The sequence below is a fragment of the Chiloscyllium punctatum genome, chromosome 33 (assembly GCF_047496795.1).
Source record: "Chiloscyllium punctatum isolate Juve2018m chromosome 33, sChiPun1.3, whole genome shotgun sequence".
NCBI lineage: Eukaryota > Metazoa > Chordata > Chondrichthyes > Orectolobiformes > Hemiscylliidae > Chiloscyllium > Chiloscyllium punctatum.
The window spans coordinates 28692041-28704706 of NC_092771.1; the positions used below are offsets into that span (position 1 = coordinate 28692041).

General features: G+C 42.9%; 1 protein-coding gene across 1 annotated transcript in view; it reads right to left on the reverse strand.

Annotated features, from left to right (window-relative positions):
• LOC140458518 (fibrillin-1-like) overlaps positions 1-12666 on the reverse strand; it is a 574711-nt gene that overhangs the window by 212655 nt on the left and 349390 nt on the right. The window contains exons 22-23 of the mRNA XM_072553247.1: positions 10066-10116; positions 5075-5200 (exon numbers count right to left, since the gene is read on the reverse strand). Of these exons, the coding sequence (XP_072409348.1) occupies positions 5075-5200; positions 10066-10116 (177 nt within the window). The remainder of the gene's footprint in view (positions 1-5074; positions 5201-10065; positions 10117-12666) is intronic.

A 12666-nucleotide genomic window follows, 5' to 3' on the forward strand; every position in this document is an offset into this window, starting at 1 on the left:
CCTTTTACAGGTTTTAAAAATTCATTCATAAGATGTGATCATTTCAAGCAATGCCATTTTTTAAAATTGCCTTTGAGATGGTGCAGTGAACGGCCTTCTTGAACTGCTTAAGTTCATGGGAGAAAGGATATTCATCACAGTATCAAAAAGGAGTTCCACAATTTGGATGTAGAGACAATGAAGGAACAGTGATACATTTTCAAGTTGGTAATGGCATCTGGCTTGGAAAGGAGCTTGCAGATGGTAGTGTTCCCATATGTCTGCTATCCTTCCTTTTCTCAGTGGTAGAGGTCACAGATTTGGAAAATGCTGTCAAAGGAGCCATACTGAATTTCTACACTGCATCTTGTAGTTGGTACACAGTGTTGCCTATGAAGAGAGAGAGACGAAGTGAATGTTGATGACGGTAGGTGGGGTGCTCAACAAACAAGTTGCTTTGTCTTGGTTGGTGTTGAGCTTCTTGACTGTGGTTGGAGTAGTACCCAGAGGGATGCAGATACTCTAGAGTCAGAGTCAAAACGTATGGTGCTGGAAAAGCATAGCAGGTCAGGCAGCATCCGAGGAGCAGGACAGTTGACATTTCCGGCATAAGCCCTTCTTCAGGAATATTCCTGGCAGACATGTTTTGATGATACAAGAATGAGCTCCTTGCTGCAGAGTTCTTAGTCTCCTATCTGTTTTTGTAACCACAATACTTATATATGGTTTGTCCAGTTTAGGTACTGGTCAATAGAAACTCTGGGATTTTGATATTGGGGGAATTCTCCAATGGTAACACCATGGATTTCAAGTGGTGATGTTTAGATTCTCTCTTATTTGAAGGAGAACAAAGTTTGATTATACTGGCTGGCACTTGTGGCACACATTTTACTTACTACTCATCAGGTTGCATGCAGCTTGCTATATACAGTCATTTGCTGGTTCAGTAATTAAGGAGTCATAAATGATGTTAACTTTGTGAAATCATCAGCAAACATCTTCACTTCTGGCCTTACAATGGAGGGAAAGTAATTGGTAAAGTTGCTAAAGATCCTTAAGCCTAGCACACTACCCTGATAAAACCTGCAATGATATCCTAAGATAATAATGATTGACCTCCACCAACCTTTTGCATCTTTTGCGCCAGATATAACTCCAACAAGCAGAGAGCTCCCCCCACTGCACCAATTCCAACTCCAATGACTTAACTTTCCTAGGGCTTCTTGATGTCACACTTGGTCAAAAGTAGCCTTGACGTAAAAGACAGTTTCTCTGGCATTCGGCTCATGTCTATTCTTGGACCAAGGCTGAACCAATAAGACCAGGGACTAGCGTTCTGATGGAACCCAAACTGAATAACAGTAAGCAAACTATCATAGCAAATGAAAACATTTTATTTGTTCTGTTTTTATGTGGACTGGACATATCTGAATAATTCTCCACAGTGCCAGGCAGATGTTCCAATACCAGAACAATTTAGACTCCCCCATCTCAGGGAAAATATCTTGTCTATCTATCCTATCCATGACCCTCATAATTTTGTAAACATCTACAAGGTCACCCCTCAGCCTCTGATGCTCAAGGGAAAACAGACCCAGCCTATTCCACCTCTCCCTATAGCTCAAATCCTCCAACCCTGGCAACATCCTTGTAAATCTTTTCTGAATTCTTTCAAGTTTCACAAAATACTTCTGATAGGAAGGAGACCAGAATTTCATGCAATATTCCAAAAGTGACCTAACCAATGTTCTGTACAGCCACAACATGACCTCCCAATTCCTGTACTCAATACTCTGACCAATAAAGGAAAGCACACCAAACGACTTCTTCACTATCCTATTTAACTGCGACTCCACTTTCAAGGAATTATGAACCTGCACTTCAAGATCTTTTTGTTCAGAAATGCTTCCCGAGACCTTACAATTAAGTGTATAAGTCCTGCTCTGATTTGTTTTTCCAAAATGCAGCACCTCACATTTATCTAAATTAGACTCAATATGCCATTCCTCGGCCCATTGGTCCATCTGATCAAGATCCCATTGTACTCCATAAGACCATAAGACATAGGAGTGGAAGTAAGGCCATTCGGCCCATCGAGTTCACTCCGCCATTCGATCATGGCTGCTGGGCACTTCAACTCGACTTACCCGCATTCTCCCCATAGCCCTTGATTCCCCAAGACAACAAGAATCTATCAATCTCTGCCTTGAAGACATTTAGCGTCCCGGCCTCCACTGCACTCTGTGGCAATGAATTCCACAGGCTCACCACTCTCTGGCTGAAGAAATGTCTCCGCATTTCTGTTTTGAATTTACCCCCTCTAATTCTAAGGCTGTGTCCACGGGTCCTAGTCTCCTCACCTAACGGAAACAATTTCCTAACGTCCACCCTTTCCAAGCCATGTATTATCTTGTACGTCTCTATTAAGTCTCCCCTTAATCTTCTAAACTCCAATGAATACAATCCCAAGATCCTCAGCCATTCCTCATATGTTAGGCCTACCATTCCAGGGATCATCCGTGTGAATCTCCACTGGACACGTTCCAGTGCCAGTATGTCCTTCCTGAGGTGTGGGGACCAAAACTGGACACAGTACTCCAAATGGGGCCTAACCAGAGCTTTATAAAGTCTCAGTAGCACAACGGTGCTTTTATATTCCAACCCTCTTGAGATAAGTGACAACATCGCATTCGCTTTCTTAATCACAGACTCAACCTGCATGTTGACCTTTAGAGAATCCTCGACTAGCACTCCCAGATCCCTTTGTACTTTGGCTTTATGAATTTTCTCACCATTTAGAAAGTAGTCTGTGCTTTTATTCTTTTTGCCAAAGTGCAAGACCTCGCATTTGTTCACGTTGAATTCCATCAGCCATTTCCTGAACCACTCTTCCAAACTGTCTAGATCCTTCTGCAGCTTCCACACTTCCTCAGTACTACCTGCCTGTCCACCTATCTTCGTATCATCGGCAAACTTCGCTAGAATGCCCCCAGTCCCTTCATCCAGATCATTAATATATAATGCGAACAGCTGTGGCCCCAACACTGAACCCTGCGGGACACCGCTCGTCACCGGCTGCCATTCTGAAAAAGAACCTTTTATCCCAACTCTCTGCCTTCTGTTAGACAGCCAATCCTCAATCCATCCCAGTTGCTCACCTCGAACACCATGGGCCCTCACCTTGCTCAGCAGCCTCCCGTGTGGCACCTTATCAAAGGCCTTTTGGAAGTCTAGATAGACCACATCCACTGGGTTTCCCTGGTCTAACCTACTTGTCACCTCTTCAAAGAATACCAGCAGGTACTCTGAGGTAACCCTCTTCGCTGACCACTCCCCCTCCAATTTTGGTGTCATCTGCAAACTTACTAACTATACCTCCTAGGTTCACATCCAAATCATTTTTATAAATGATGAAAAGCAGTGGACCCAGCACTGGTCCTTGTGGCACACCACTGGTCAGAGGCCTCCAGTCCTCTCCTTACTCCGCAGACCTTTCTAATTCTCTCCAAAACTCACCATCTGACCTCTGATTTGCATTTGATTTCCTCACCAAGAACTATTGATGTGACAGTGGCTGCCTTAACTTTTCTGCTCCACTCAAACAATCTAACCTGTCTCCATCTAATCCTGTTGCACCTCTTCTCTCAAATCTAATCCTGACTTTATTAAACCTGCTGACAAGGATGATGTTGCTGTCATCTGCAAGGTAGAGATCTGTCAATCTCTACCTTGTAGAGGCTGAGCATCAACTCTCAAATACCTCCTCCCTCTACACCAAGATCCCACCACTGAATCTCGTGCTGTTGTCTGCAGGACTGTCACTAATCTTATCTCCTCTGGTGATCACCCATAGCTTCTCACCAGATAGTCTCCCAACCCTCCACACCCCACTTCTATATTCTGCCCAAAATCTGTAAACAACCTTATTCTAGCAGACCCTTTGTTTCAGCCTGTCCTTTTTCCACTTCTTTCTTTCTTTTTTAACTGGTACTTTTCTACTCAATTCTCCTCACCTTAACTGATAAAACTCTGTTTGAGATGTGCTAATTACTTGTTAAATCTGTATGCCAGCCTTTTGTGATTCCCGTGCTGTGTCATCCAGATTTCTCCAAAACTCTGCAACCTCTCACCATTCAGATGATATGCTTGTTTAATATTCCTGCCAAAATGCATAATTTCACATTTCTCCACAGTACACTCCATTTACAGATGTTTGCCTACTCACTTAACCTTTTTATACATATTTGCAGCCTCAAGTCCTTTCCTAACTTACTTTCTACATTGTGTCATCAACAAATTTAGTAACTGTGCCTTTGATATCCTCAATCCAAACCATTTATATACAGTCACAGAATCATAGATTCATACAGCATGGAAACAGACCCTTTGATTCAACTAGTCCATGCTGACTATGTTCCTAAACTAAACTAATCCCACTTGCCTGCATTTGGCCAATATTCCTCCAAACCTTTCCAATTCAAATGCTTTGTAAAAAAACAAATAATTCATCATTTCACTTTTTGCTTTATATTTAAATGATCAAAATAGAATATATACCGATTGCGAAAATGCTTTTCTGCCCATCAAGATCTTGGGACATGTAAACTTAACTTCTTGACAACTGTATAAATTAAATAAAATCTAGGGAAAAGAACACTGATCCCTTCAGTATAGTTTTTCCTGCAATTTTTTTTAGCAAAACTCAGTTGCACAGGATGTTTAGCAATTTAGGATTGTGTCAATAGATCTCTCAGTTTACATTTGGGCATTGCCAACAGTTTACCGAATGCAATTTAATCATCTATTCACCAGGCATAGTTAAGTAGATTTTCTGTATATTTCAGAAAAACAAACATCCCACTACCAATAGCAAATGGACAGCTAAATAGCTCGCTGTAGGTGTATGGACACTGAACACTCAAGTATTATGGGGAAATAAACTGGAAGTACATTAATTTGTAGAAAAATCCCGACTTCTCTTAAAGCAAATCTTGTCATTCAAAAGGCCATTCTAAAATAAAGCTTTTCTTCATAAGAGCAGTTGATATATACCTTGCAATATCTGAAATGGCTGAAAAATATAATCTATACTTACCAACACATGTTCGTCCACTACTGTCCAAGGTCATACCATTAGAACAAACGCACTTAAATGATCCGGGTGTATTCACACAATCAGCATTGGTGCACACGCCAGGGAAGACTTTACACTCATTTACATCTTTAAAGAATTACAATAGACTTCAGTTAGAAGCATTATAGTTTGAAAAAGAAATACAAGCAGACTTTATAATGCAAAACATTTGTCAAGTTGTATAATTGAAATACAAACATTTATAAGCTCTCAAAGGCACAGCAAGTGGCCATTTGTAGGAACCAATCACGATATGATTGAGCGGAGGCATCATGATAATATCACTGAGCCAGTGAAACACTGAGAATATGGGCTTGAATCCCATCATTGCAGATGTGGAAATGTTATGAATAGTAAAATAAAGACCTGGAAGTAGAATATCAATTGCCATAAAAAAGCAATTAGATCATTAACATCCTTTATAAAGGAAATCAGTCAGCCTTACAAGATATGGCCTACATGTGACTCCAAATTAGATATGAATACAATTTGTGAGGAGGATTCACTGAGGACTTGAACTTTGTAAACGGCTGAGAACATGACTGATGGAATACAATGTGAGAAAGTGTGAAGTTTTTCATTTTGGTAAAAAACATTAAAAGGTGGAATATTTCTTTCTTAAATCAGAAGTGTGGGTGTCTAAAAAGGTCTGGGTTTCTTGGTTCAGAAGTCGCTAAAAGATGGATGTACAGCAAGCAATCAGAAAGGCAAATGATATGCTGGCATTAATTTCAGGTGGGTTTGAGTGGGAAAGTAAAGATATCTTGCTGCAGTGGTACACAAACTTAGTGAGACATCACTTGGAACATTGTGGACACTTTAGGTCTCTTTATCTAAGGAAGGATATTCTTACCAACAGTGGGAATGTTATGGAGGTTCACCAGATCAATCCCTGAGATGATGGGCTGGTCATTATTTGAGGAATTTGAGGAATCTAGGTCTTATTTTTGACAGTTTTGAAAAATGTGATGCGAGTGTTGAAAAGTGTGGCACTGAAAAAACATAGCAGGTCAGGCAGCATTTGCAAAACAGTCAGTGTTTCAGGTGTAATTCCTGACTCTGACTCTCTAGCATCTGCAGTCCTTACTTTCTCTCAAGAATGAGATGTGATGTCATTGAAACTTACAAAGTTTCATAGGGTATGACAGGGTGGATATAAATAGAATGCCTCCACTGACTGGTGATTCTAGTAGCAGGGGAAATAATCTCAGAATAAGGGTAAGGCCAATTAAGACCAAGTTGAGAAGGTATTTCTTCATGGAGAAGGTGGCTACTCTTTGGAATTTTTGACCCCAGAAGATTGCGGAAGTTCAGTCACTGTGAAAGCTCAAGACAGAAATTGTTAAGTTTCTGGAAACTAATGACATTAAGGGATGTGGAGGTAGTACAGGTAAATGACATTGAGGAAAAGAAGTCATGAAATAGAAGGCAGGACAAGATCAATAAGCTGAATGGTGTACTCTTGTTCCTTTATTCCTATGAATATACTTGCATTTTGAATAAAGGTCCTGCCCTAAAAATATGTTCCATCCTTAGCTCCAATTTTAACAGTTGTGATTTTTTTCTATCTCTTACATCACTTCAATAGCTTGCTTTGCTTGTCTCCAATACTCTCCTTTCATTTGAACCCTTTTATTGGCATGATATAGTCACCTTAATACATTTGTTTCTTTTCATTTGAGCTAACCTGAATTGGTAGCCCTTGTTTGTGAAGGTTCAACCTTAATGTTGTAATTAAACCTGCTGAAAGGGGTGATACTGCTGATGGCTGGAAGCTTTAACTTTTCTTCTTTTTCCACATATAGTGAATAACAGAAGATATGGTTAGTACGTTTGGGGACGACACTAAAATTGGCGGTATAATGAACAGCCAAGGTTACCTCAGAATACAACGGGGCCTTAATCAGTTGGGCAAATGAGCCGAGGAGTGTCAGACGGAATTTAGTTTAGATAAATGTGAGATGCTGCATTTTGTTAAGGCAAACCAGGGTAGGACTTAAACACTTAAGGTCCTGCGGAGTGTTGCTGAACAAAGAGATCTTGGGGTGCTGGTTCATAGCTTCTTGATAATGGAGTCACAGGTAGACAGGATGGTGAAGAAGGCATTGAGTATGCTTGTTATTATTGGTCAATACACTGAATATAGGAATTGGGATGTCATGCTGCAGCTGTACAGGACATTGATTAGGCCAATTTTAGAATACTGAGTTCAATTCTGGTCTACCTTCTATAGGAAGGATGTTGTGAACCATCATCTCCCAGACCATACAGAACCTCATCACCTCAGGAGATCTACCACCCACAGCTTCCAACCTCATAGTCCAGGAACCCCGCACTGCCCGGTTCTACCTCCTTCCCAAGATCCACAAGCCTGACCACCCTGGCCGACCCAATGTCTCAGCATGCTCCTGCCCCATTGAACTCATCTCTACCTACCTCGACACTGTCCTATCCGCCCAAGTCCAGAAACTCACCACATACGTTCGAGACACCACCCATGCCCTCCACCTCCTCCAAGACTTCCGTTTCCCCGGCCCCCAATGCCTCATCTTCACCAAGAATATCCAATCCCTCTACACCTTCATCCGCCATGACCAGGACCTCCAAGACCTCCGTTTTTCCCTCTCCAGACGTCCCAACAGTACGCTTCCACCAACACTCTCATTCGTTTGGCCGAACTGGTCCTCACCCTTAACAATTTCTCCTTTGAATCGTCCCACTTCCTCCAGACCAAAGGGGTAGCCATGGGCACACGTATGGGCCCCAGCTATGCCTGTCTCTTTGTTGGCTACGTAGAGCAGTCAATCTTCCGTAATTACACCGGCACCACTCCCACCTCTTCCTCCGCTACATTGATGACTGCATTGGCGCCACCTCGTGCTCCCGCGAGAAGGTTGAGCAATTCATCAACTTCACCAACACATTCCACCCTGACCTTAAATTTACCTGGATCATCCATGACACCTCCCTCCCCTTCCTGGACCTCTCCATCTCCATTAATGATGAGCGACTTGACACCGACATTTTTTACAAACCCACCGACTCCCACAGCTACCTGGATTACACCTCTTCCCACCCTATCTCTTGCAAAAATGCCATCCCGTATTCCCAATTCCTCTGTCTCCACCGTATCTGCTCCCAGGAGGACCAGTTCCACCACAGAACACACCAGATGGCCTCCTTCTTTAGAAACCGCAATTTCCCTTCCCACGTGATTAAAGATACCCTCCAACGCATCTCGTCCACATCCCGCACCTCCACCCTCAGACCTCATCCCTCCAACCGTAACAAGGGACAGAACGCCCCTGGTGCTCACCTTCCACCCTACTAACCTTCGCATAAACCAAATCATCCGCCGACATTTCCGCCACCTCCAAACAGACCCCACCAGTAGGGATATATTTCCCTCCCCACCCCTTTCCGCCTTCCGCAAAGACCATTCCCTCCGTGAATACCTGGTCAGGTCCACGCCCCACCTACAACCCACCCTCCCATCCTGGCACTTTCCCCAGCCACCGCAGGAACTGTAAAACCTGCGCCCACACCTCCTCCCTCACCTCTATCCAAGGTCCTAAAGGAGCCTTCCACATCCATCAACATTTTACTTGCACATCCACTAATATCATTTATTGTATCCGTTGCCCCCAATGCGGTCTCCTCTACATTGGGAAGACTGGGCGCCTCCTAGTAGAGCGCTTTCGGGAACATCTCCGGGACACCTGCACCAATCAACCACACCGCCTTGTGGCCCAACATTTCAACTCCCCCTTCCACTCTGCCAAGGACATGGAGGTCCTGGGCCTCGTTCACCGTAGCTCCCTCACCACCAGACGCATGGAGGAAGAACGCCTCATCTTCCGCCTCGGAACACTTCAACCCCAGGGCATCAATGTGGACTTCAACAGTTTCCTCATTTCCCCTTCCCCCACCTCACCCTAGTTCCAAACTTCCAGCTCAGCACTGTCCCCATGACTTGTCCGGACTTGTCCTATTTGCCTATCTCCTTTTCCACCAATCCACTCCACCCTCTCCTCCCTGACCTATCACCTTCATCCCCTCCCCCACTCACCCATTGTACTTTTTGCTACTTTCTCCCCACCCCCACCCTCCTCTAGTTTATCTCTCCTCGCTTCAGGCTCACTGCCTTTATTCCTGATGAAGGGCTTTTGCCCGAAACATCGATTTCGCTGCTCCTTAGATGCTGCCTGAACTGCTGTGGTCTTCCAGCACCACTAATCCAGAATCTGAAAGTGTTCAGGAAAGGTTCACAAGGATGTTGTCAAGGTTGCAGGGTTTGAGGTAAAGGGAGAGGCTGAATAGGCTGGGGCTATATTCCCTGGAGGCTGAGGGGTGACCTTGTTGAGGTTTATCAGGGTCATGAGGGGCATGGATAGGTTGAGTAGGCAAGGTCTTTCCTCCAGGGTAGGGGAGTCCAGAACTAGAGGGCATAGGTTTAAGGTGAGAAGGGAAAGATTTAAAAGGGACCTAAGGAGCAACCTTTTCATGCAGAGGGTAGTGCGAGTACGGAATGAGCGGCCAGAGGAAGTGGTGGAGGCTGGTACAATTTAGAAAGGGTTTAGAGGGATATGGGCCAAATGCTGGCAAATGGGACTAGATTAGTTTAGGATCTAGTCGGCTTGGACAAAGTTGGACTGAAGGGTCTGTTTCTGCGCTGCACAACTGTATGACTCTATATGCAGTTGGACCTGCTGAATATTTCCAGTATATCCTGCTAACATGTAATAATATGTCAATAACAAACATCATCCTATTTTTAAACTTTTATGTTACCTGAATAGGCATTTAAATTTCACATGCTTTTATTCAATTCTTCACAAACACTTACAGTCTAATTATTTGTTGCCGCTTATTAATTTATATTATGTTTTAGCATTCAGAATTGACAGATACTAAATAAGAAATGTAATATATTCAGGCGGAACTTTACATACCCTCACAGATTGTTCCATTAACTCTTGTGTATCCTCTAGGGCAGATGCTGTCTAAAAATAAAACATAACCATTATTTCAACAGCTATTTTAAAATAGAAAATATAACAAAGATGTGTAATTATTTTAACTTACAAGAAACTAGGAAGATGTTTGAATGGGTACAATGGTTGTCATCATGATAGATTTGCAATGTTCCACTCATATTTTGTGACACAATTTACAAACTCAACAGGAAAGCCTTTAACCTAAAATGGCAATAAACCTTTGTTTTAAAAGATCACCTTTCATATGTTAAATGAAATTGGCAATTCAGAGATTACTTTTAATCTGATATTTTTATTACTTAACACAATAATGCACATTTGCAGATGAAGCAAAATTTGGTGGGATGGTAAATAGGGGAATATGGTCAGATGGGTTGATCAGAAGCAAATGGAATTCAATCTGGATAAATGTAAGGTAATGTTCTTAGACAGGACAAACAAGGCAAGGGAATACATGTTGAATGCAGGACCTTAGGAAGAACTAGGCAACAGAGCGAGCTTAGAGTGCAGGTACAATGGTCACTTAAGGTATCAGGGCAGGTAGATAAAGTGTTCAAGAGGGCATATGGTATACTTGGCTTTATTAGTCAAAGTAGAAAGTTTAAGAGCAAGGAGGTTATGCTGGAACTGTATAAAATATTGGCTAGGCCACAGTTAGAATACTATGTGCAGTTCTGGAATCCACATAATAGGAAGGATATGATAGCACCAGAAAGTTTGGAGAGGAGATGTACTAGCATGTTGCCTGATTGTAGAATTTCAGTTATACAGAGAGATTCCCGCCTCAGGCGACTGACTGTGTAGAGTTTGCACGTTCTCCCCGTGTCTGCGTGGGTTTCCTTCGGGTGCTCCGGTTTCCTCCCACAGTCCAAAGATGTGCAGGTTAGGTGAATTGCCCATGCTAAATTGCCTGTAGTGTTAGGTAAGGGGTAAATGTAGGGGTATGGGTGGGTTGCGCTTCGGCGGGTCGGTGTGGACTTGTTGGGCCGAAGGGCCTGTTTCCACACTGTAATGTAATGTAATGTAATGTAATCTAATCTAAAATTGTTCAGATTGGGGTTGTTTTCCTTAGAGTCATAGAGTCACAGAGATGTAGAGCACAGAAACAGACTCTTCCGGCCAACTTGCTCATGCCGACCAGATATCCTAACCTAATCTCGTCCCATTTCCCAGCACTTGGCCCAAATCCCTCTAAACACTTCCTATTCACATACACATCCAGATGCCTTTTAAATGCTGTAATTGTACCAGCCTCCACCACTTCCTCTGGCAGCTCATTCCATACATGCACCACCCTCTGTGTGAGAAAGTTGACCCTTACGTCCCTTTTATATCTTTCTCCTCTTACCCTAAACCTATGCCCTCTAGTTCTAGATTCCCGCACTCCAGGGTAAAGACCTTGTCTATTTATCCTATCCATGACTCTCATGATTTTATAAACCTTTACAGTCACCCCTCAGCTTCTGACACTCCAGGAAAAACAGCCCTAGCCTATTCAGCCTCTCCCTGTAGTTCAAATCCTCCAACCCTGGCAACATCCTTGAACATCTTTTCTGAACCCTTTCAAGAAGGAGACCAGAATTGCACACAATATTCCAAAAGTTGCCTAAGCAATGTCCTGTACAGCCGCAACATGACCTCCCAACCCCTGTACTCAATACTCCGACCAATAAAGGAAAGCATACCAAACACCTTCTTCACTATCCTATCTACCTGCAACTCCACTTTCAAGGAACTATGAATCTACACTTCAAGGTTTCTTTGTTAAGTGTATATGTCCTGCTCTCATTTGCTTTTCCAAAATGCAGCATCTTGCATTTATTGACATTAAACACCATCTGCCACTCTTCAGCCCATTAGCCCATCTGATCAAGATCCCATTGTACTCTGAGGTAACCTTCTTCATTGTCCACTGCATCTCCATTTTTAATGTCATCTGAAAACTTACTAACTATACCTCCTATGTTTACATCCAAATAATTTTTATAAATGACGAAATGTAGTGGACCCAGCACCTTGTGACACACCACTGTTCACAGGGTGAACAGCAACCCTCCACCACTATCTTCGAGCCAGTTCTGTATCGAATGGCTAGTTTTCTGTGTTCCACAAGATCTATCCTTGCTAACCAGTCTACCATGAGAAACCTTGTCGAACGCCTTACTGAAGACCATGCAGATCACGTCTACTGCTCTGCCCTCATCAATCCTCTTTTTTACTTCTTCAAAAAATTCAATCAAGTTTGTAAGACGTGATTTCCCACGTACAAAGCCATGCTGACTATCCCTAATCAGTCCCTGCCTTTCCAAATACATGTAAATCCTGTCCCTCAGGATTTCCTCCAACAACTTGTCCACCACTGATGTCAGGCTTACCAGTCTATAATTCCCTGACCTTTCCTTATCTCCTTTCTTAAATAGTGGCACCATTTTAGCCAACCTCCAGTGTCCTAGCACCTCACCTGTGACTATTGATGATACAAATATCTCAGCAAGGGGCCCAGCAATCACTTCCTTAGCTTCCTACAGAGCTCTAGGGTACACCTGATCAGGTACT